The 23,066-nt window shown below is 46.5% G+C and overlaps 2 protein-coding genes across 3 annotated transcripts; one reads left to right on the top strand and one right to left on the bottom strand.

Annotated features, from left to right (window-relative positions):
* Positions 1–6,788: 6,788 nt before the first annotated feature.
* Positions 6,789–9,566, top strand: LOC109774331 (histidine-containing phosphotransfer protein 2-like). The gene is made up of 6 exons (XM_073496055.1): positions 6,789–6,960; positions 7,046–7,185; positions 7,273–7,341; positions 8,253–8,324; positions 8,755–8,827; positions 9,229–9,566. Exons 1-6 carry the CDS (start codon positions 6,901–6,903, stop codon positions 9,262–9,264), a joined length of 450 nt encoding a protein of 149 aa, XP_073352156.1. The 5' UTR covers positions 6,789–6,900; the 3' UTR covers positions 9,265–9,566.
* An 8,945-nt stretch (positions 9,567–18,511) lies between these two features.
* Positions 18,512–21,354, bottom strand: LOC109774348 (histidine-containing phosphotransfer protein 2-like). Of its 2 annotated transcripts, none has more exons than XM_040386393.3 (6): positions 21,158–21,354; positions 20,912–21,048; positions 20,748–20,816; positions 19,635–19,706; positions 19,200–19,284; positions 18,512–18,822 (listed from the first exon to the last, which is right to left on the bottom strand). In XM_040386393.3, the coding sequence occupies exons 1-6, from the start codon at positions 21,215–21,217 to the stop codon at positions 18,787–18,789; spliced, it is 459 nt and encodes a 152-aa protein (XP_040242327.1). In that variant the 5' UTR covers positions 21,218–21,354; the 3' UTR covers positions 18,512–18,786. The 2 variants fall into 2 exon arrangements, with proteins under 2 accessions (XP_040242327.1, XP_020188655.1); XM_020333066.4 differs by having other exon boundaries at positions 19,212–19,284; positions 21,158–21,350.
* Positions 21,355–23,066: the final 1,712 nt, after the last annotated feature.

Genomic DNA, 23,066 nt, shown 5'->3' with positions numbered 1-23,066 from the left:
TCGTAGAGCACAGTAGGCCTTTTACTCTCAGTCCCTGCTTGACATGTTGCCGTGTTGGAGCCTTGGAATGGAGTTGGAGGCTTGGAGCAGAACAGCCGCAGGAATGGTTGGGAGGTAGCAGGACATGGTGAGGCGAGATCTCGGCGGGCAGCACTGCGGTGGTTACTCCGCAAGATGGCGGGCGGCGCGCTCCGGAGGCGGTGCTCCCTGTCCACGGCCGTCGGGCGCGGCTACATGCTGAAAGGATTGGATTTGTGGACGATATGACTATTTCGTGCAGTGCACGCATGAGACGAGGAGAGCAGGGGATGTTGTGCATGTGCGTGCGTGGGGTAGGTTAGGTAGACACATAGGCAAAAAGATTTCGTCAAATTCCTGGGCAGGCGATGGCCCAGGTCAGCCCCTACAGAGCTCCGCCCTTGGTCATAGCCTTGATCGGGTGCTCATCCTGCTGCAGCTTTTTGAACCGGGCTAATCCCCTTGCCATTGTACTGTATATCATAACGAAAATACACAGCTGATCCCCTTGCAATTGAGACATCCACCATGGTGCGAAAACCGAGCGGCACCACACTATCATAACAGAATCTGCTAGCTTCCTCACTAGGATTCACTCAGTGTAGATTCGGTGGCGGATTCAAGGTACAGATACAATCTCAAGCGTGCTAAAAATAAAACAGCAAGAAAGGGAAAGGAGTTCTGAGCAGGAGGTGGAGAACGAGCCTCTGCCGTGCCATTCCGTGACACATCAATGACACGGAGTCTCGACGGCGTGGCGCAGCAGGGTCTCAACGAAAGTTGCTTTAGGTTGGATGAGCGTAGGGAGGTGGCCCTGTCTTGCATCATTGCATCGTTGACGTCAGGCCTGGAAAGGTGAATGCGTTCGTGCCTACTCTAAAGATGAATCGGCAGGAGTCGGTGGCGGCGGCCTTTGCAGCGTGCGCATGCAGTGCCCGCTGAGACTCCATTGGACCGGTTTGTGGCCCCAATGCGCTATTTCTCGGCTTTGTTGAGGCCTCCGGTTTTAGATGTTAAGATGGGGTGTGAGGTCTGGGTAGCGGCCCCATGTGCACCCCCTTTCAACAAGTTTATAGGAGCAACGATAGTTGTTGCCAGCAAGGTGACTTTAGTCTTATTTGTATTACTTTGTAAGGACTTTGTGAATAATTAATAAAATGACTATATGTGCTTCCCTTATGCAGAGGCCCGGGGTCATCTTCGTTTTCGAAAAAAGGAAAGGGCAGCAAAAAAAACCATGTCTTCAGTTCGAGATTATATCCGAAGATATAAATATGTGTTTGGAACTAATGGTACAATAGAGAGAGTCAACTAGTGCTTGGAATCTGCATTTGTTGCTTTGTTCACAATTATCCGAAGAAATGGGATACAATTATTCGAAGAAATGGGATGATTGACTCGCCATGGCCGAATTTGGGTACAGCACCTCATACCACTCCACCCTTAAATCAACACCATTTGTAGCCATCTACGGGCACAAGCCTCGCTTATTCGGACTTAACAACATCGTTGATGAGGCAGTGACTGATCTAGTGGCTGCACAACATCTGAACCAAGGTCGACAACAAATGAAGGACAAGGCTGACTATTGTCGCTCGGATAGAGTATTTTGTTGTTCGAGACTGGGTTTATTTAAAGTTTCAGTTGTATGCCTGGTCATCCGTCGCGCCGCGCGCTAACCACAAGTTAGCTTTTCGCAATTTTGTCCCTTTCAGGTATTGCATCACGTGGACGTGTTGGCATATAAAATGGACTTGCCTGAACAATCTCGTATTCACCCAGTCAAACATGTCTCCGCAACTACAAGCTGGTATGCCGCCATCCACTACCATGCAGCCGGAGCTGCCGATTCTCGATGTTGTCCTCCTTAGGTTCCACCTATCAACAACCATCCCTGATCGATGCAGGTGCAGAGGGGTCATCACTAGGTAGAGCAAGCCTAATCAACTGATCCGGCATCCTGGCATCACTTGCATCTTGGGAAGACGTGATTCCTCTGAAGGCATGGCCCCCTCGAGCATTGTCTTGTGGTCAAGCCAAATCTAAAGGGGAGGGGAATGTCACACGAACTACTGCATGAGGCATTTCATGAAAAGCCTAAGACTAGCCCATTCATCCCAAGCGACAACGAAGCCCAACTCGAAGTTCACAGGAGACAGCTGGGTCCGACATAAGCGTTGTTCTCGTGTAAGTGTAGGCATCGAAGAACTAGGCTATTGGCTGGGTGCCGCTGAGCCTTTGGGGATTACCCCAGCCTCTCCTGTGAGCTTCTACTTCACCCATCCGCTGGCTCTAATTTCTTGGGATAACCAATTATTGCTGCTAGCTAAATTTGTTGATTGGTGATGATGCTCCATGAGCCACCATTGAACTTGTTCATCTGAAACGCATGACACTGATCTCCAGGTTTTAGAGAGATGCCATCATGGCCGGCCAGTGGAGCACCGAACATGTGGTCATAGCGAGTGGCGGAGCTTGAAAGAAAGAGTTGGGCAGGCCACATTGAAGAAGAGTAGAACTTAAAAAAAAATTATATCATGAGCACATGTTACAAGATGGAGAGAGGACATATGTGTATATATGTAAATGTTTCTATTCCAAAAAGTCAGTTCAACCATGAAAACTGTTAAGTTACTACTCCGACCCTCTTTGCTTCTAAAATCAACTCTCCGATCCTTTTTGCTTCTAAAATATGCGATGGCATCTTCGTGGTTGTAGTTCTTCTGGATTCCACCCTCTACGTAAACTAACAGGTTATTAGCAAGATTTTCATCTTCCATCTTCTTGCCTAATCTTGTCCTAATGGCCTTCATACTAGAAAATACACGTTCAACCCTCTGTCTAGAAACTAAAAGGGTAATGAACAAAAGAAGTAACTCGTCAATCAAATCGTAGAGCACGGTAGGCCTTTTACTCTCAGTCCCTGCTTGACATGTTGCCGTGTTGGAGCCTTGGAATGGAGTTGGAGGCTTGGAGCAGAACAGCCGCAGGAATGGTTGGGAGGTAGCAGGACATGGTGAGGCGAGATCTCAGCAGGCAGCACTGCGGTGGTTACTCCGCAAGATGGCGGGCGGCGCGCTCTAGAGGCGGTGCTCCCTGTCCACGGCCGTCGGGCGCAGCTACATGCTGAAAGGATTGGATTTGTGGACGATATGACTATTTCGTGCAGTGCACGCATGAGACGAGGAGAGCAGGGGATGTTGGGCATGTGCGTGCGTGGGGTAGGTTAGGTAGGCAGATAGGCAAAAATATTTCGTCAAATTCCTGGGCAGGCCATGGCCCAGGTCAGCCCCTACAGAGCTCCGCCCTTGGTCATAGCCTTGATCGGGTGCTCATGCTGCTGCAGCTTTTTGAACCGGGCTAATCCCCTTGCCATTGTACTGTATATCATAACGAAAATACACAGCTGATCCCCTTGCAATTGAGACATCCACCATGGTGCGAAAACCGAGCGGCACCACACTATCATAACAGAATCTGCTAGCTACCTCACTAGGATTCACTCAGTGTAGATTCGGTGGCGGATTCAAGGTACAGATACAATCTCAAACATCAATGACACGGAGTCTCGACAGCGTGGCGCAGCAGGGTCTCAACGAAAGTTGCTTTAGGTTGGATGAGCGTAGGGAGGTGGCCCTGTCTTGCATCATTGCATCGTTGACGTCAGGCCTGGAAAGGTGAATGCGTTCGTGCCTACTGTAAAGATGAATCGGCAGGAGTCGGTGGCGGCGGCCTTTGCAGCGTGCGCATGCAGTGCCCGCTGAGACTCCATTGGACCGGTTTGTCGCCCCAATGCGCTATTTCTCGGCTTTGTTGAGGCCTCCGGTTTTAGATGTTAAGATGGGGTGTGAGGTCTGGGTAGCGGCCCCATGTGCACCCCCTTTCAACAAGTTTATAGGAGCAACGATAGATGTTGCCAGCAAGGTGACTTTAGTCTTATTTGTATTACTTTGTAAGGACTTTGTGAATAATTAATAGAATGACTATATGTGCCTCCCTTATGCAGAGGCCCGGGGCCATCTTCGTTTTCGAAAAAAGGAAAGGGCAGCAAAAAAAAACCATGTCATTTTCAGGTCAAGATTATATCCGAAGATATAAATATGTGTTTGGAACTAATGGTACAATAGAGAGAGTCAACTAGTGCTTGGAATCTGCATTTGTTGCTTTGTTCACAATTATCCGAAGAAATGGGCTACACTTATTCGAAGAAATGGGATGATTGACTCGCCATGGCCGAATTTGGGTACAACACCTCATACCACTCCACCCTTAAATCAACACCATTTGAAGCCATCTACGGGCACAAGCCTCGCTTATTCGGACTTAACAACATCGTTGACGAGGCAGTGACTGATCTAGTGGCTGCACAACATCTGAACCAAGGTCGACAACAAATGAAGGACAAGGCTGACTATTGTCGCTCGGATAGAGTATTTTGTTGTTCGAGACTGGGTTTATTTAAAGTTTCAGTTGTATGCCTGGTCATCCGTCGCGCCGCGCGCTAACCACAAGTTAGCTTTTCGCAATTTTGTCCCTTTTAGGTATTGCATCACGTGGACGTGTTGGCATATAAAATGGACTTGCCTGAACAATGTCGTATTCACCCAGTCAAACATGTCTCCGCAACTACAAGCTGGTATGCCGCCATCCACAACCATGCAGCCGGAGCTGCCGATTCTCGATGTTGTCCTCCTTAGGTTCCAGCTATCAACAACCATCCCTGATCGATGCACGGTGCAGAGGGGTCATCACTAAGTAGAGCAAGCCTAATCTACTGGTCCGGCATCATGGCATCACTTGCATCCTAGGAAGACGTGATTCCTCTGAAGGCATGGCCCCCTCGAGCATTGGCTTGGGGTCAAGCCAAATCTAAAGGGGAGTGGAATGCCACACGAACTACTGCATGAGGCATTTCACGAGAAGCCTAAGACTGACCCATTCATCCCAAGCGACAACGAAGCCCAACTCGAAGTTCACAGGAGACAGCTGGGTCCGACATAAGCGTCGTTCTCGCGTAAGTGTAGGCATCGAAGAACTAGGCTATTGGCTGGGCGTCGCTGAGCCTTTTTTTAAAGGGGGATTACCCCAGCCTCTCCGTTGAGCTTCTACTTCTCCCATCCACTGGCTCTAATTTCTTGGGATAACCCATTATTGCTCCTAGCTAAATTTGTTGATTGGTGATGATGCTCCATGAGCCACCACTAAACTTGTTCATCTGAAACACATGCCACTGATCTCCACGTTTTAGAGAGATGCCATCATGGCCGGCCAGTGGAGCACCGAACATGTGGTCATAGCGAGTGGCAGATATTAAAAGAAAGAGTTGGGCAGGCCACATTGAAGAAGAGTAGAACTTTAAAAAAAATATGACGAGCACATGTTACAAGATGGATTGAGCACATATGTGTATATATGTAAATGTTTCTATTCCAAAAAGTCAGTTCAACCATGAAAACTGTTAAGTTACTACTCCGATCCTTTTTGCTTCTAAAATCAACTCTCCGATCCTTTTTGCTTCTAAAATATGCGATGGCATCTTCATGGTTGTAGTTCTTCTGGATTCCACCCTCTACGTAAACTAACAGGTTATTAGCAAGATTTTCATCTTCCATCTTATTGCCTAATCTTGTCTTAATGGCCTTCATACTAGAAAATGCACGTTCAACCCTCTGTCCAGAAACTAAAAGGGTAATGAACAAAAGAAGTAACTCGTCAATCAAATCGTAGAGCACAGTAGGCCTTTTACTCTCAGTCCCCTGCTTGACATGTTGCCGTGTTGGAGCCTTGGAATGGAGTTGGAGGCTTGGAGCAGAACAGCCGCAGGAATGGTTGGGAGGTAGCAGGACATGGTGAGGCGAGATCTCGGCGGGCAGCACTGCGGTGGTTACTCCGCGAGATGGCGGGCGGCGCGCTCCGGGGGGGCGGTGCTCCCTGTCCACGGCCGTCAGGCGCGGCTACATGCTGAAAGGATGGGATTTATGGACGATATGACTATTTCGTGCGGTGCATGCATGAGACGAGGAGAGCAGGGGATGTTTTGCATGTGCGTGCGTGGATAGGTTAGGTAGACACATAGGTAAAAATATTTGGTCAAATTCCTGGGCAGGCCATGGCCCAGGTCAGCCCCTACAGAGCTCCGCCCTTTGTCATAGCCTTGATCGGGTGCTCATCCTGCTGCAGCTTTTTGAACCGGGCTAATCCCCTTGCCATTATACTGTATATCATAACGAAAATACACAGCTGATCCCCTTGCAATTGAGACATCCACCATGGTGGGAAAACCGAGCGGCACCACACTATCATAACAGAATCTGCTAGCTACCTCACTAGGATTCACTCAGTGTAGATTCGGTGGCGCATTCAAGGTACAGATACAATCTCAAGCGTGCTGAAAATCAAACAGCAAGAAAGGGAAAGAAGTTCTGAGCAGGAGGTGGAGAACGAGCCTCTGCCGTGCCATTCCGTGGCCGTGATCCTTCTGGATGCCTGATCAATCCATGGCTCTCGTGACCTTTTTTTTTTGTTGAGAAATCCTCCCGTCACCCACAGATGCAAGGCCGCTCATAGGATCATTCTTAAACCTAACAAAACGTGCCCACGCAGGGGCCAGGCATGCGATCTGGCTGCATCCGGCGTCGTCCACCTTGTAGCTAGTTAATGGCTCCCAGCCGTGCCTGTAGTGTTAATGGTGGCACTCCCAGCCAAACGTCTCCGCGGGCAGAGCCTCGTGCTTCCAGATATATAAGGGGCTCCGTCGACCCCAAACACCCTCCAACTCTCCCTCGACCACTCCGCCACCGGCACCACAGCTTCCATCGGATCGGATCCCTTCGCCACCTGCTCTCCCCCCCCCCCCCCCCCCTCCCCACCAGATCTCTCGCCATGTCGGCCGCCGCGCTCAGGGCCCGACTGAACAACCATGTCACTTCAATGTTCGCCACGGTGAGTCCATCCCCATCTAGATCCGGTTTGCTTGTGGGCTGACGGTCTGGCTGTGCCTTCTCGTGATGTGATGTGATTCATGTAGGATACGGTGGACAAGTATTTCCAGTACCTGCAGTCGGTGGACGAGGACGGCAGCTCAGGCGCCCCAGGCTTGGTCACCGAGGTCATCAACCTCTTCATCGGCGATGCCAACAGCATCCTCAACGGCATCGCCGGCCTGCTGTCCGCCCCCAATCCCTCCTCTCTCCATCTGCTTTCGTCATCTCATCTTGGGTATTGATTTCATCCGGTCTTGTTTGTGATTCGCAGGAACCAGACCGTGGTAGATTTCAACAAGGTCGACGACCTGGTGCATCAGCTCAAGGGCTGCAGCTGCAGGTGATGATGATAAGCCCTTGTCTTTCTCCCGCCCATTTATAACTACTGTATGTTTGTTCTCTGCCGCATCGATGTCAGTTTGATTTAGATGTGTTTGTCTTGGGCAAGCAGTTTATGTTGTCATTTAAGTTGTCATGTAGTCATAGGTAGAAGTGTCGAGTTTGCTTGTGTTTCATGTAATGGAAGTACAGATATCCATGCATCACACGCATGGTAGTTTTCTGGTGTGTCCACATTTATGTTCGGATGTGTCGGCGTGGTATCGTTTGCGGCTGTCGGATACACAAAAGTATAAGATCTGAGTTCAGTTGTGTTACACATGGAATTATCACTATTCGTGCCATAGCGATGCTATAGCTCTTCAAGGAATACTTTGTCGTCTTGAGGACATTTCTAGTGCTATTTTTTTAGCTAATGGCAATTTTCTAGACTGGCAATAAAGACTTATTGTTCTGTAAACATTTATTATAGTAGCAATGAGCGGCTATTCTACGTAATGCCAATGGTCATTTTTCTAGCTTGTCCACTTTATTGATGTTGTTTTTATTCGGATGAGTTGGCACGGGGTGTGTACTTTATGGGCATGCGGCTCGTGTCGTTCGCACTATCGCATAGCTGTAATTAGAAAAGACGAATTTAGTTGTCTTTTTTTTGTAATTAAATCATCGATAGTCACACGAATGTTACTGTTCGACAAGTGAAACTTTAACGTGTTGTAAATATATCAGGTACTACATGTACAATTGCATTTAAGGCTACTGTTATTTATTTTTCTGGTTGATCAAACAATTTATTGTGCTGACAAACATTAGACAAATGGCTCCTTGAGAACATTATTTTTACAGCCGTAGCGTTTAACGAGTTTAAGAAAATTCTAGTATTCTGATCTTGCTCTTTTTGGCATGTATCAGTGTTGGTGCTAAGAAAGTGAACCTCTCCTGCATGCACTTCCATCAGTTCATTGAGTCAAGAAGCAAAGAAGGGTCAGTATACTAAGTACTTTATTATATATGTTGCACAATAATTATTCACTTGGTAGCTTACTATATATGTTGCACAATAATTATTCTCCACACTCTGCATTCTTCACATTCTGTATGTAAACCTGCGGGCTAATTTCCTCTTTTATACCACTATACTATGTCCATATCAATCTTATTATTTTTATAAGGACTAGCGTTCACTTTATTTGCAACCATGTGATGGTAGAACTCGGTTCATTATCTGAATATGCCTCTGATTATTCTCTTGGTACTTGTTAGTTCTAGACTTACGTTTATAGCATGACTAAGTCTGAGATGGCTCGAGGTATTTTTTCCATGCACAGGCTTACGATTTTCGAACCATGTCAGTTCAGTTTGCTTAATTATTCTCTCCAGAATTTGACAATGTGGTATTTTTGCATTATTCCAGGTGCCTCATGGCGTTGGCTCTTCTTACGAATGAGTTCTGCGATGTGCGCGACAAGTTCCAGACCATGATGCAGGTAGCCCCTTATGTGCCTATGTTGGCTTTTGACTTCCAACTTCTGACTAGTGTCATGCTCTACAAATCGGTCATGTAATGTTTAATTTGAAGATAAAAAGGAAAAAATGGGATCTCATTCTTTTTGCTATTGATATTTATCTTGTTATACTGTTTGGTTTCTTAAGTATCTGAAATGCTTTTGCCTCAATTTTCGTCAACACATTTCTGTAGCTATATTGGGTTGTTTTAAGCCATATAATTTATTTGTTTCTCAACGTAAAATAAGCTTGGCGAAGGGCCGGAATAAGATACCGACCACGGTGTAACATTGCTGATTTGTGAATCCTTGTGACTTGACAAACATTATGCGCAGTGCCTTAGGCATGTTGTAATCATTACTCTGTTCTTCTTTTGATGCAGCTGGAGCAGCAGATCGCGGCATGTGGTCCTAAGTAGTAGCAACCGAAGCAAAAAGAGCATAGCCCCGTGTGATCCCACCCATGATGGGGTGTATTTATCTCTGAAGGCGCAAACAATGTTCAACATGTGTCTGGCTTTCAGGCGGTTATAAAATAAGATGATGAATCTTGTGTAGGAACTCTAGTCTGGCAAATCTTCAAAAAAATCGTTGTCATGTGTGTATGTCTCTTTCAAGTCTATATCAGGTTGTGCCCGCTGGGCTTCCCCGGCCCATGCAATTAGTGAACTCTTTACCTGGTTGGTTGGTTAATGGTGTCTTCATTATTGTCTCTCTCGTATGTTTACTGTCTTTCGGGATGCTGGTGCCTCTCCTTGAGCAAGGGGATATGTTTGTTGGTTCTCTAAAACTACACTAGAGTGAGTGCATGTCTTGAGATTAGAAGCCCTATGTTGGCTAGTACAATGTGAGTGGCGCTGGTTGGCCTCCACAACTATCAGAACCTCTGGAAAAAAAAGACTCGTTACAGTTCCCTGCCACGTGGCCATCACAGACGGTTTGTTGATGACGGACCGGGTGAACGGGGCGATTACACCTCCGCCGCCGGAGGGTGACGGCTCCCCGGCACCACTCATTATGTGCCTATAGTACCGGAGCTGGTTGAGCCGATGCGGTGGAAGGCCTTGTTCTCCTTCGTCGGGGGAACGGGAGATCGCCATGGGGGAATCCTCAATCTTCACCCTCCGTCGTGGTGGATTACGGTGAGAGATCTAGAGGAGGACATTCTCGCGGGGCAGTACCTGCGGGGAGATGATGGTGTGCTGGAGAGCGGACACATAGTGATCGACGTTTTCGTGATCTTTATTGGTTGTTCAATCGCGTCGGAGCGGCGGCGTGAGTCCGATCCGATAGATATCGTGGATCTTCGTACGACGTCTCCGGCAGCGGAATTGAAGGGAATGGTTTCTCGGTTGGCGGCGGTGGATCCAAATCTCGAGCCCGATCTCCGGCAGATCGGGGGCCATTTCTGGGATTTCGCGGAGGCGGACGAGGACGAAGACTTAGTGCGTGATTTCAAGGCCGCCGTGACGCTGCAGATCGTGTCGCAGCTGTCCATGTCGTCGTCGATGCCGGAGGTGTGTTGCGGTGGCCACAGGGAGGACGGCAAGGTGACGGGACCTCACCGTGGCACACTTGGAAGGTCGTCGGCATCGATGATCAAGCCTTGGAAAGGGCCGATTCCCAAGGTAAGTCTCCCACAAATTATGTTCTCAGATTGTGTATTGCTGGATTCTTGGACGATGGTTACTAGAAAAAAGAAGAAGGGCCGCGCGGCGGTGCAGCCGCCAGCGCCAGTGGTTGTCTGGACTAAGGAGATCCAAGCGGCAAGGGTGGCTCATTTGAATCTGCTGCTGGGCCAATGTGGGTCAGAGGCAGCAATCGCGGTCTTGGGCTCGACTGATACTGGGTATATGGCCTAGTATGCAGCCCAGGCCGTCGGCCTAGTGGGCGCTGTCCCAGTGACGTTGCATGCGAATGCATTGGATCATGTGCATTCTCATGCACATCCGGTCTCTAGGGTTCGACATATTGCTCGCCCTGGTTTTCCTTCGCTAAGGCAGTGGCACGCTACTAGGATCTCGTCGGCACCTGCGGTTGCGGCGGTAACCATGGCCAGCCGCGGGAACGGGCAACCACCGCTGCCTAGAATCGATAGTTCACAGCGGCCCGCACCACCTGGTAGGGACGGGCGGGCGTCGGCCATGAGCGCCGCTGCTCAAGGACGTGGCTGAAGTCGCGACTTCAGCTCGGGCCAGGAGTTCTACGGTCCCTCGGACGGCGGCCGCAATCCTCCCCGTGGACACTGGGGTGACGACGGTTATAATGCCTAGGGGGGGGGTCAGCACCGCGGCTCGTCGTCGGCGGGTGGAGAGCATGGGTATGCTTGGCAGAATGACAGGCGGGGCTGGCCGAGGCTTCTATGGTCCTCCGGGCAACTTCGTGAAGGGAGCTTCCTGTCCCAATTACCGTCACCGCGGAGGTAGGGGGTGGCAGGCGGCCATCTTCGACTCGTACACCTCCACCACCGGCATAAACCTCTAAGGCCGCAACTTCGGTGGATCCGGAGGCTTCTTCGGGGGCGGCTGCTGCAGTACCCACACCGACATTGTCAGGTGCTGCCATGGACATTGTGCGGTCTCTTGCTGCGGTGAAGGTTCTTGTTACCAAGCCAGATGCGGTGAAGGTTCGGGACTCTAGCAATGACAGAGCATTTGACAAGTCTTATGGCGAAAGAGCTACGATGTGGGCACGGAAGAAAGAAAATTGAATTGTAACTATTGCGGAGAGCCGGGACATTTTGTGGCTGATTGCACGACGGAGCTATGAGATTTATGCCTTAGACCAAAGCATGGTTCAGGGGAGTGCCCCCTTCTTCTAGGACCAAAGCCGATGGTCACAATCTATGGGGTTTCTTTCCCCGAAATTATGTTTTTTGAGTCACCGGGCGTTATTTCGCTTGCACCTACGACGAAGAGTTTTTGTGGTCAAAGTGACACATGGACCGATGATGGAGGTGCAAGTTGTGCCGCAGCTTTGAGAGCTAGCCCCAGGCAATTTCCAGTGGGCTCTTGTCAAACTTGAGGATCAGGTCTATAAGGTTGATTTCCCGTCTAGAGAGGATTTAAATTGACGGCTTAAGTTCGGTATGTGCAGGGTGCCTAGCAGCAATTGTATTCTGGAATTTGATGCTTGGAAGCAAAAGGAACCATAAGGAACACCTCTTTCCCAGATCTGGGTTCATTTTTCGCGGGCACCGCTGAAGCCTCTGAATGATTTTCTGGTTACCTGGAGTCTTGGGTCACTCATTGGCAAGACTGAGCGTGTTGACATGCCTTTCACTCGCGCACACGGTGTAGCTCGGATGCTTGTCAGTGTGGTGGACATTGAGCCGGTCCCGAATGTGGTGAGATGAACACATGCGGGTTTGACAATCTCGTAGGGCGTGCCCCTTGAGCTTGTTGGCCCCTGATAGCACCTCTTGACATAATTCCGCCTCTAGAAATTCATAAATATTCCCAAATAAACAGAGAGCCACCCGAAACTCTTCTTCCATTACTGCAAACTTTCTGTTCTTCTGCGATCCCATCTGAAGGCCTTTTCTGGTACTCTGCCAGAGGGGGAAGCGATCACAAAGGGCTTCTAGATCATCCGTGCTGCCCTCCGATGATGCGTGAGTAGTTTACCACAGACCTACATGTCCATAGCTAGTAGCTAGATGGCTTCTTCTCTCTCTTTGATCTTTAGTACCATGTTCTCCTTGATGTTCTTGCAGTTCTATTCGATGTAATATTCTTTTGCGGTGTGTTTGTTGGGATCCGATGGATTGTGGGTTTATGATTTGAATATTCATGAGAAGTAATTGAGTCTTTTCTGAACTTTATTATGCATGATTTGTATAACTTCGTATTTCTCTCCGATCTACCCGTTTGATTTGGCCAACTAGATTGATTTATCTTCAGTGGGAGAGTGCTTTGTGATGGGTTCAATCTTGCGGTGCTCTATCCCAGTGACAGGAAGGGACATGACACGTATTTGTATCGTTGCCATTAAGTATAAAAAGATGGGGTTCATTCATATTGATTGAGTTTACCTTTTCTACATCATGTCATCTTGCTTATGGCGTTACTCTGTTTTTGTTAACTTAATACCCTAGATGCATGTTGGATAGCGGTCGATGGGTGGAGTGATATTAGTAGATGCAGGCAGGAGTCGGTCTACTTGTCTCAGACATGATTCCTATATACATGATCATTGCCTTGAATATCGTCATAACTATGCGCTTTTCTATCAATTGCCTAATAGTAATTTGTTCACCCACCGTATGTTATGTGTTCGAGAGACAAACCTCTAGTGAAAACTATGGCCTCCGGGTCTACTTTAATCATATATAAAGAACCTAAATTCCTTTGCTGCAATTTTATTTCTTTCATTTTGTTTTGCAATTTTTCTATCTACCACTACAAGATTTGATCCGTGCAAGTAACGAGTTCAAGCGGATTAATAACCCTCTTGCCAGCGTTGGGTGCAAGTATTTGCTTTTTTGTGTGCAGGTGCTGTTCACGAGGCTTTGCGTGATTCTCCTATTGGTTTGATAAACCTTGGTTCCCACCGAGGGAAATTGTTATCTCTATTGTACTACATCTCCCTCCTCATCGGGGAAAATCCAAACGCAGCTCACAAGTAGCACGAAGAATTTTTGGTGCCATTGCGGGGAGACAACATCAAAACCTATCAAGTACCTTTAGACCAACTATCATTTACTTCCTCTACTTTTTATTTTCCTTTGCCTCTCGTTTTCATCTGCCCCACTTCTCATAAAAATTACAAAAACACAAAAATATGTTTGCTTGCTCGTTAGTTTGCTTTGTCGCTATGTCTCAAGAAAACACCAAGTTGTGTGATTTTTCTAATATTAATAATAATAATGATGTTATTAGTATTCCAATTGCTCCTCCCTCCACTAGTGGGAGTCATGTCATGTTAATGCTGCTTTGCTAAATCTTGTTATGAAAGAATAATTTTCTGGAAGTCCTAATGAATATGATGCATCCCATCTTAATACTTTCGTTGAATTATGTGATATGCAAACGAAAAAAGATATGGATAATGATACTGTTAAGTTTAAATTATTTCCGTTCTCACTATGAGATCGTGCTAAAACTTCATTTTCATCCTTGCCTCGAAATAGTATTGATTCTTGGGATAAGTGTCAGGATGCTTTTATTGCCAAGTATTTTCCTCCTGCTAAGATTATTTCTCTTAGAAATCAAACTATGAATTTTAAGTAACTTGAGCATGAACATGTTGCACAATCATGGGAGAGAATGAATTTAGTGGTTAGAACTTGTCCCACTCATGGTTTAAGCTTATGGGTGATTATACGAAATTTCTATGCGGGGCTAAACTTTAATTCTAGAAATCTTCTAGAATCTGCTGCTGGTAGCACTTTTATGGAAATTACATTGGGAGAAGCTACGAAACTCCTTGATAACATTATGACAAATTATACATCTCCCCTCCTCTTTAAGGAAAATCACAACGCAGCTTACAAGTAACAGTTGTTTATGGAGCAGCTCAACCTGAGTTTAAACCTGATTTCCTAGCTGACCTTGTAAGGGTCTGTGGGGACGAAAGTTTACCGAGCCTAGTCGAAGAGGATTTTAATATAATTAGGAGAAGAGAAGAAAAGAACAATGACAACTTTGATGGAAGATGTTCATTTATGTTTAATACGATCATCGAGAGTCTTAATCTGAGGGAGATTGACCTTACTGGTAGACAATTCACGTGGGCGAACTCGCTGCCTAAGCCAACATATAAGAAGTTGGACCAAGTTCTTACCAATGTCGAAGGAGAACAAAAGTTCCCACTTGTAGCGGTGCAGGCGTTACAAAGGGCAATCTCTGACCATACACCATTGTTGGTCGATTCAGGTGAAGCGACCCACATGGGCAATAAGAACGCCTTCTCTTTCGATCTAAGTTGGTTCGAGAGGGAGGATTTCTTAGGTCTCATTGTAAGAGAATGGTCCAAGGATACTGGTAGGCAGTCGAGCGTCAGAAGATGGCAGAATAAGATTAGACACTTGCGACAATTCTTGAGGGGTTGGGCCAGAAATGAGAGAGGGATCTACAAGTGAGAAAAGATAGTATTATGCAACTTATTTGTTTGTTAGATCTGAAACAAAACCTAACCTACTTCACGTGACCGAGCAGGTCGTTAAAAATGAGGACGAACAAAAATTACATGCTCTTCTTAGAGAAGAAGAAATGAAATGGGCTCTGAGAGCTAAAGTGCTAAAAGTCATCCAAGGGAATGCCATTACTCAGTTTTTCCACATGATTGCAAATGGGAACATAAAAAGAAGGAAAACATCGAGCTCGAGCAGAATGCAGTATGGTAGTTGGGTATGAGAATCTAAAGTTGTACATATCAAACTATTATAAAAAGAACTCTTTGAACCTCTCGAGGACAACTTTGTGTCGCTCGACGAGCTCGCAGTTGGGGATGTACCTCAGCTTAGGACAGATGAAAATGAGATTTTATCTGCACCGTTCACCGAGAATGAGGTGTTTCAGGCAGTAACACAAATGAAGAAGAATAAGGCACCCAGACCAGATGGGTTCCCAGTATAATTATACAAGAAATGCTGGCACATTATAAAGGGTGACCGCATGACGATGTTCCATGATTTCTTCAATGGTCATCTGCAGCTTTTCCACCTTAACTTTGGAACGATAACGTTGTTCCCAAAGAAGGAGGAGGTTGTGCGCATTGAGCAGTTCAGGCCGATTTGTCTTTTGAATGTGAGTTTCAAAATCTTTAATAAAGTCAGCACAAATAGGTTGACATGGATTGCCCATTTGGTTGTAAAACCGAGTCAGACTGCTTTCATGACCGGGAAACACATCTTCGAGGGGGTCGTGGTCTTGCACGAAACTCTTCACGAAATCCATTCGAAGAAGCTAGATGGGGAAATCTTCAAGGTGGATTTCGAGAAGCATACGATAAGGTCAAATGGCTCTTCCTCCAGCAGGCTATGCGCATGAAGGGGTTCGACGAAACCTGGAGGAGACAGGTGGACTCCTTAACTAAAAAAGGTAGCGTGGGGATTAAGGTGAATGATGACACAAGTCATTATTTTCAGACCTACAAGGGCTTAAGACAAGGGGATACGATGTCTCCTGTTCCGTTCAATATAGTGGCAGACATGTTGGCAGTTCTTATCGGTAGGGCCAAGGACAAGGGTCAAGTTGATGGACTCGTCCCTCATATAGTTGATGGGTGGGTCTCCATTCTACAATACGCTGATGACCCTATTATATTCATGGAACATGACCTCGCAAAGGCTAGAAATATGAAAATAGTTCTATTCCTCTTTGAACAATTGTCAGGGTTAAAAATTAATTTTCACAAGAGTGGATTGTTTTTCTTTGGAAGAGCCAAAGACGAACAAGATGCATATAGACAATTGTTCGGCTATGAAATGGGCTCTTGCCATTTAGTTACCTAGGAATTCCAATTCACCATCATAGACTATCTAATAAAGAATGGAAATGCATTGAGGATCAATTTGAGAAGAAACTAAGCTGCTGGAAGGGCAAGCTTATGTATTACGGAGGTCAGCTCGTGTTAATAAATTCAGTATTAACTAGTATGCCAATGTTCCTTTTATCTTTCTTTGAAGTACATATAGGGGTACGGAAATGGTTACATTTTTATCGACCTTGTTTTTTCTGGCAATGTGATGAAGTTAAGATGAAATACATATTGACCAGGTGGTATATTATTTGCAGACCCAAAGAGAGGTTTAGGGATTGAGAAATTGAATATTAAGAACAAATGCCTACTTAGCAAATGGTTATATAGGTTATCAGTTGAGGCTGATGGTATGTGGACACAGATTCTGTGTAACAAGTAGCTACAAACTAAGTCTTTAGCCCGGGTTACCGTAAGACCTAATGAGCTGCCGTTTTGGAAGGGGCTATAATGAGGACGAAGGATACCTTTTGTCGCAGAGAGAAATTTGTTATTGGAGACGGTAGAACAACCAGATTCTGGGAGGATATACATGGTTAGGGGAGATGCCTCTAGCATTGCAATACCCCACATTATATAATATTGTACAATGTAAGGAGGCTTACATTGCTACAGTATTACAATTTTCTCCTTTAAACATCCAGTTCAGCAGGTCCCTAGTGGGGGAACGTTGGAGCTCGTGGCTACATCTTGTGCGAAGGTTGATGAATATTCAACTTTCCGATCAGCCAGACGAGTTTGACTAGAAGTTAACTAGGAATGGTGCTTTACGGTGAAATCTATGTACCTGGACTTAATTGATTCTGGCCCAATCCCGAGATCGATTTATATTTGGAAAATTACACTTCCGTTGAGAATCAAGATCTTCATGTGGTTTGTCCACAAGGAAGTGATTCTAACCAATGATAATCTGGTAAAGCGTAGGTGGGTGGGTAGTTATCGTTGCTGTTTTTGTGACCAAGATGAAACAATACAACACCTCTTTATCGATTGCCCTCTCGCCAAGCTTCTTTGACGCACGATTCTTATAGCCTTTAATATTAACCCTCTAATTAGCATTGACATGTTTTTTGGGACATGGCTAACTAGAGTGGAGCCAATTACTGCGGAACATATTCGGATAGGAATATACGCATTATTTTAGGCTCTATGGAACTGCAGAAATGATATGATCTCTAACAGAAAAAATATAAACTTTTTGCAGGTTTTACAGAGCTACTGCTTGGATCCGTACGTGGTTGTTACTCACTCATATGGATTACAGGGAGCTTTTGGTTACTGGGTGCAACCGGTGGAAGACGGTAGCACGGGAAATTTACAACCGGTTTGGATGGCGGTCCAGTAATAGGGTAAGTGTTTATCATCTTGTTCTATTTTTCGCCGTTTGTGGCCTTATTTTATTTTAATTTATTTTATGCTCCTTCCGTGAGATGTACTGAATTGCAGGCTTTGTTTTGTTTTGGCACTGTTTAATAAGATGGCTGCATGCATCATTCTGATGCAGAGGCCGTGGGATGTCCTCCTTCTCAAAAAAAAATCACTGAAGAATGTACCAACTCTGCGGGTGGAGGAGAGGACGGGATATTTCTGGGAGGGGGAGAGAAGGGTGAAGGGTGTGTCAAATGTTGTCATTGTAGAACATCGAGGGGGTCATGAATTTGGTGATCTAGCCGCGGAAGCCATAGAGGGCACGAGCACTGGTGCTCTCCACTTGATCGCGTAGATGGCATATATGGTATTAACGGTTTTGTGGCCAGCATGCTCGGTGCAGGTGACCGAGTCCCTGGCGGACAACACTACCAATAAAGGCCTTGAAGACACTCAGAGTCTCCGGCGCCTCACGCCACCCCGCCGCTCCAGCCACTAGATCACTTGATTCGTGGCCCTCTTGATGTTCTACCAGACACCATTTCACACATCGTCCTTCAACCTTACCTCCTCCTCCTAGTAGTGTCTTGTTCGCCCGCAGAGCTAGTTTATTCTCCAGAGGTGGTGGAGGTCAGCAAGCGACACTCACAATGTACCAACGAACAAAATAATTTAAAGATCAAGCCATGCACTCCCTTTAGTGTAGTTTTTGATAACCAAGAAACCTTTCCCCTTGTTCAAGGAAAGACGTCGGCATTCCAAAAGACGGTAAAGAGACGGAACAGCCTACAACATATAACAAAACCAATTCACCAGTAAAAAAACCAACCAGGTAGAGAGTTTAAATATTGTATGGAGCGGCAGCCCAGTGGACACAACCAGGTATAGAGTTGACAGAGACATTGACACATGACAACATGTTTTGTTTGAAGACTTGCGAAAATGGTGTTCCTACGCAAGATTCCTCACGTTATTTCATAATCGCCCTCCAAAGCCAGACACCTATTGAACATTGTCTACATTGGAGAGAAACATACACCCCATCATGGGAGGGATCACTTGTAGCTATGCTCTTTTTCCTTCCATAGGTACTACTTAGGACCATAGGTTGCGATCTGCTCCTCCAGCTTCATCAAAAGAAGAAAGAATTAATTATTACGACATGTCTAAGGTGCATATTGGTGGCTAAGTCACAAGGTTTCACAAATCATCCATGTTACAAGGTGGTTTATACCATATTCCAGTAATTGGCTAAGTTTAATTTACGCTGAGAAACAAAGAAATTATACTGCTCCGAACTACCTCATATAGCTACTGAATCGTGATGACAAAAATTAAGACAGAAACATTCTAGATACCTCAGAAATCAAACAGTATATCTAGATAAATATCAACAGCAACAAGAACCAGATCAAGTTCTTTCTTTTTTATCTTAAAGGATCCATGTCCGATCTTTAGAATATGATACTAGTAAGAAGTTGGAAGTCAAAGCAAACATACGCACATAAGGGGCTACCTGCATCATAGCCTCGAACTTGCTTCGCACATCACAGAACTCACTCCAAGCAAGAGCCAACGCCATGAGGCACCTGGAATAAATGCATCATACCACGCAGTCAAATAATAGACAGTGGTTCGGAAATCATAACCCTCTGCTTGGAAAAAAAAAACTGTAGCCATCTCAGATTTAGTCATGCTATAAACATAAATGTAGAACTAACAAGTTACAGTAGAATAATCAAAGAGGCATATTTAGATAATGAACCGAGTAATACCATCACATGGCTGCAAGTGAAGTGAACGAGCAGGTTAGTGCTATGAGCTAAATATAATGCCATCAAAAAAGGAGATCAGTCTTCAGGTTTGCAATAATGTAAACAATACAGAGTGTGGATAATAATGGTTCTGCAACATATATAATAAGGTACTAAGTACTGACCTTTCTTTGCTTCTTGGCTCATTGAACCGACGGAATTGCATGCAGGATAGGTTCACTTTCTTAGCACCAACACTGATACATACAAAGAAGAGGAAGATCAGGACACCAGGGAATTTTCAAGCTTATTAAATGCTAGAGAAAACGCTATTGTGCCATGTTGATCCGCATAACCATACTAGCGATAATAATCACGGTTGTCGACACAATATATTGTTTGATAAACCCAAAAAATAAATAGCATTAGCTAAATGTGGTAGTAGATCAGTAGTACTAGAGATTTTTATAATACGGCAAAGTTTCACTTGCCGAGCCATCATGTTGGCACGAATATCGACAATTCCATTATACATAACACAAGTAAATTGGGCTCTTCTAATTATTGATATATGACAGCGCGATCAACACGAGCCACATGCCCATGACGTACACACCCCGTGCCAACACATCGGAATAGAAACAACATCGATACGGTACTCGGTTTTTCTAGTAGCGACTGGACAAACCAGAAAAATGACCATTGGTGTTACGTAGAATATAGCAAATCATTGATACAGAAACATTTGCACAATCCCAATTTTTTATTGCCGGCCTAGAATATTCCATTAGGTAAATAATAGATTCTTGACTACTAGAAATGTCCGCAAGATGACAAATTGTTCCTTGCAGAGCTATATCATTGCCATGGCAGGAACAACGATAAATTCGCGTGTAACGACACAACTAAACTCAGCTGTTATACTGAGTGTATACGACAACCACAAATGACGCCGCGCCGACACACCTGAGGAGAATCCTGAAGAAACCAGAAAAACTACCATTGGCGTTACGCATAATATATAGCAAATGATTAATACCAGGAATCTTTACAACGCGACAAAGTATTCCTCGATCGGCAAGCCATAACTTTTCCGTTGGCATGGATAACGGTACATCCGTTAAAAGAAGCACAGTTAAATTCGGCAATTCTACTTATGGCTACACGACAATGTAGACACCACGAACGGCATGCCCATGACAAACACGTCTGAATCACACGATATGGATGCAACACAAAAACAATCATATATACAGTTAAAACTGAGCAGGGAAAGAAAGGGTTTATCATCATTATACCTGTAGCTGGACCCCTTGAGCTGACGCACGAGAACGTCCACCATGTCGTAGTCCACCACGGGTTGGCTCCTGTGAATCGCAAAGCAGAGAAGACAAGATGGATGAGTAGCCGAGCGAGCCGAGATAACAGAAGCGGAGGAAGAGAGGAGGGATTGGGGGCGGACAGCAGGCCGGCGATGTCGTTGAGGATCCTCTTGGTGTCCTTGATGAAGAGGTTGATCATGTCGGCAACGTAGCCCCGGGCTGCGGTGCCATCCTCCTCCATGGACTGCAGTTGGTGGAAATTCTCGTCCAGCATGCCCTAGATGAATCACATCACATGACGAGAAGGCAAAGATAGACTAGTCAGCCAGCCGCCGGAACAACCACACGGCCGAGGTGTACATGGGACGACGAGGGGATGGACTCACCGTGGCGAACATGGATGTGACGAGGTTGTTCAGCCGTGCTCTGAGCGTGGCAGCTGCCATTGTTGAGGAAGTGCTGGAGTGGATCTGGTGGCGGAGCACCTGCTGAAGGGATCTGAAGATGTAGTGGTGGTGAAGGAGTAGCCAGGGGAAGGAAACCTTTATGTGGCTGCACGCACGAGACTCTCCCGCAGAAGCGTTTGGCGGCGAGTGCTACGTTACCTCTACTTGCTTGGCCATTAACGATCGAGCTTGGAGCCTTGGAGACGGCATGCATGCGTGCAGTGCATGAATGCAGCTACTGGTTGAGGACGACAGCTGCAGCCAGATGGTGTGGAGATGGAGTGTAGGGCGTGTTCTTTGGATGGTTCCGTCGTTCGTCTGCGATACTCTTGTTGTACTTTTGTGTGTGTGAACTGTCTGGTTGTCGTGCGTGGCCCCTGCCTGGTTTTTCTTTTCTTTTAAGCACAAAAATGCTTTCTGCGTGGGTTTTGTTGGGTTTAAGATTATGTCAGTAGCCTTACCGAACTTGGGCTATGGGTGAGGGGCTTGGCCTGGCTCACAATACCGCACTATAAGAGCATCTCTAGCAGAACAGATACCGCAAAGTCTGTTAAATTTTCTATCCGCAAAATCGTTTTACGTTGCGCCCTAAGACAATTTTGCGGGCAGTTCATCTCCGGCGCAAAATCGATAACATAAATAGTACCTTAAATTTTAAAACTTAAATTTAAAACATGTTCCTGCTATATCTGCTATATAGATAGTCCAGACCTCGCCGGAGTTCATCACACACACGGACAAACTAAAATTAAAAATTTAATCGACTGAGGAACAGCGACAGCCCATGGCTTCACGTCGAGAATGAACTCGCACGCCGAGCGGTAGAGGATGTAGGCGAGCTCGTGGTCCACCTTCGCCGCCTCGAAGCGTTCGGCGGTGCCCTCTTTGCCAGCCACCAGCTCCTCCTTCGCAGCATGGTGCGCGATCTCCGCCTCGTGGAGCTTCTTCGTCGCCGTCCAGAGTGGCTCCGAGCTCATTGAAGTGCTGCCACACGCAGTTGCCGCTGCTGCGGGAGAGGGCGCTATGGTTTCGTGCCTGCACCGAGCGCCCAGCTCGACGGCGGGCCGGCTGGAGCTGCTAGCCTCCGCGTCATGCCGGCCGAGTTTGCGCGGCGGCGGCGGCCCTCCATTCGCGACCTTCTCCCGACAAGATCCACGCTTGAGAGGGAAAAACTCTCTGGATATGCGCTCGCCGGAGCTAAGAAAAGAAGATGGCGAAGGGGAAGTGGACTGCGGCGAAGGGGGGGGGGGGGGCGGAACTATCCGACACGGGAACCCTAAAATGCCCCCCTCCCCACACATATAGCGGCGGGAGCGGCAGTTTGAGGGTCGCACGTATATTTTTTACTGGCTGGTGCAAATATACCGCTTCTGTTCCGGCCCGAAAATATATGGGCGGGCGGTGGGATAGGGTGTCTGCTAGAGATGCTCTAAATCACGAGAGATGTCAATTGAACTCGGCGACTATATCTTGCATTAAGCGAGATGGTAGGAAGTCTCACTGAAGGTTCTACAGTAATTGGGCCGGCACATTCGCGTGCGAACAATTTTAAAAAGAGTAGGAAAAGGGGAGAAGCAAGGATTGATCCCTGGTCTCTAGGAAGATCGCCGGCGCTGCTAGCAAACTAACCCGCATCCCAACTGGATCCAACCCCACACCAGTGAAGGATCCTGGGAAAGAGGATCCCGACGGCTATGGGCGAACAGCCCACACTACCAGTGCCGCATTGGTAGACGCCGTGTAGACATGGCAATGCGCCTCCACAAGCCAATTCTGGCCATCTAGATTCGGCTAAGGGCAGGCCCTGATGCCCGCCACCCCTAACCCGAAATCCCAACAGATCCAAAAT

Source organism: Aegilops tauschii, chromosome 4, assembly GCF_002575655.3.
Source record: "Aegilops tauschii subsp. strangulata cultivar AL8/78 chromosome 4, Aet v6.0, whole genome shotgun sequence".
NCBI lineage: Eukaryota > Viridiplantae > Streptophyta > Magnoliopsida > Poales > Poaceae > Aegilops > Aegilops tauschii.
This window is presented reverse-complemented; position numbering and strand designations above follow the sequence as displayed.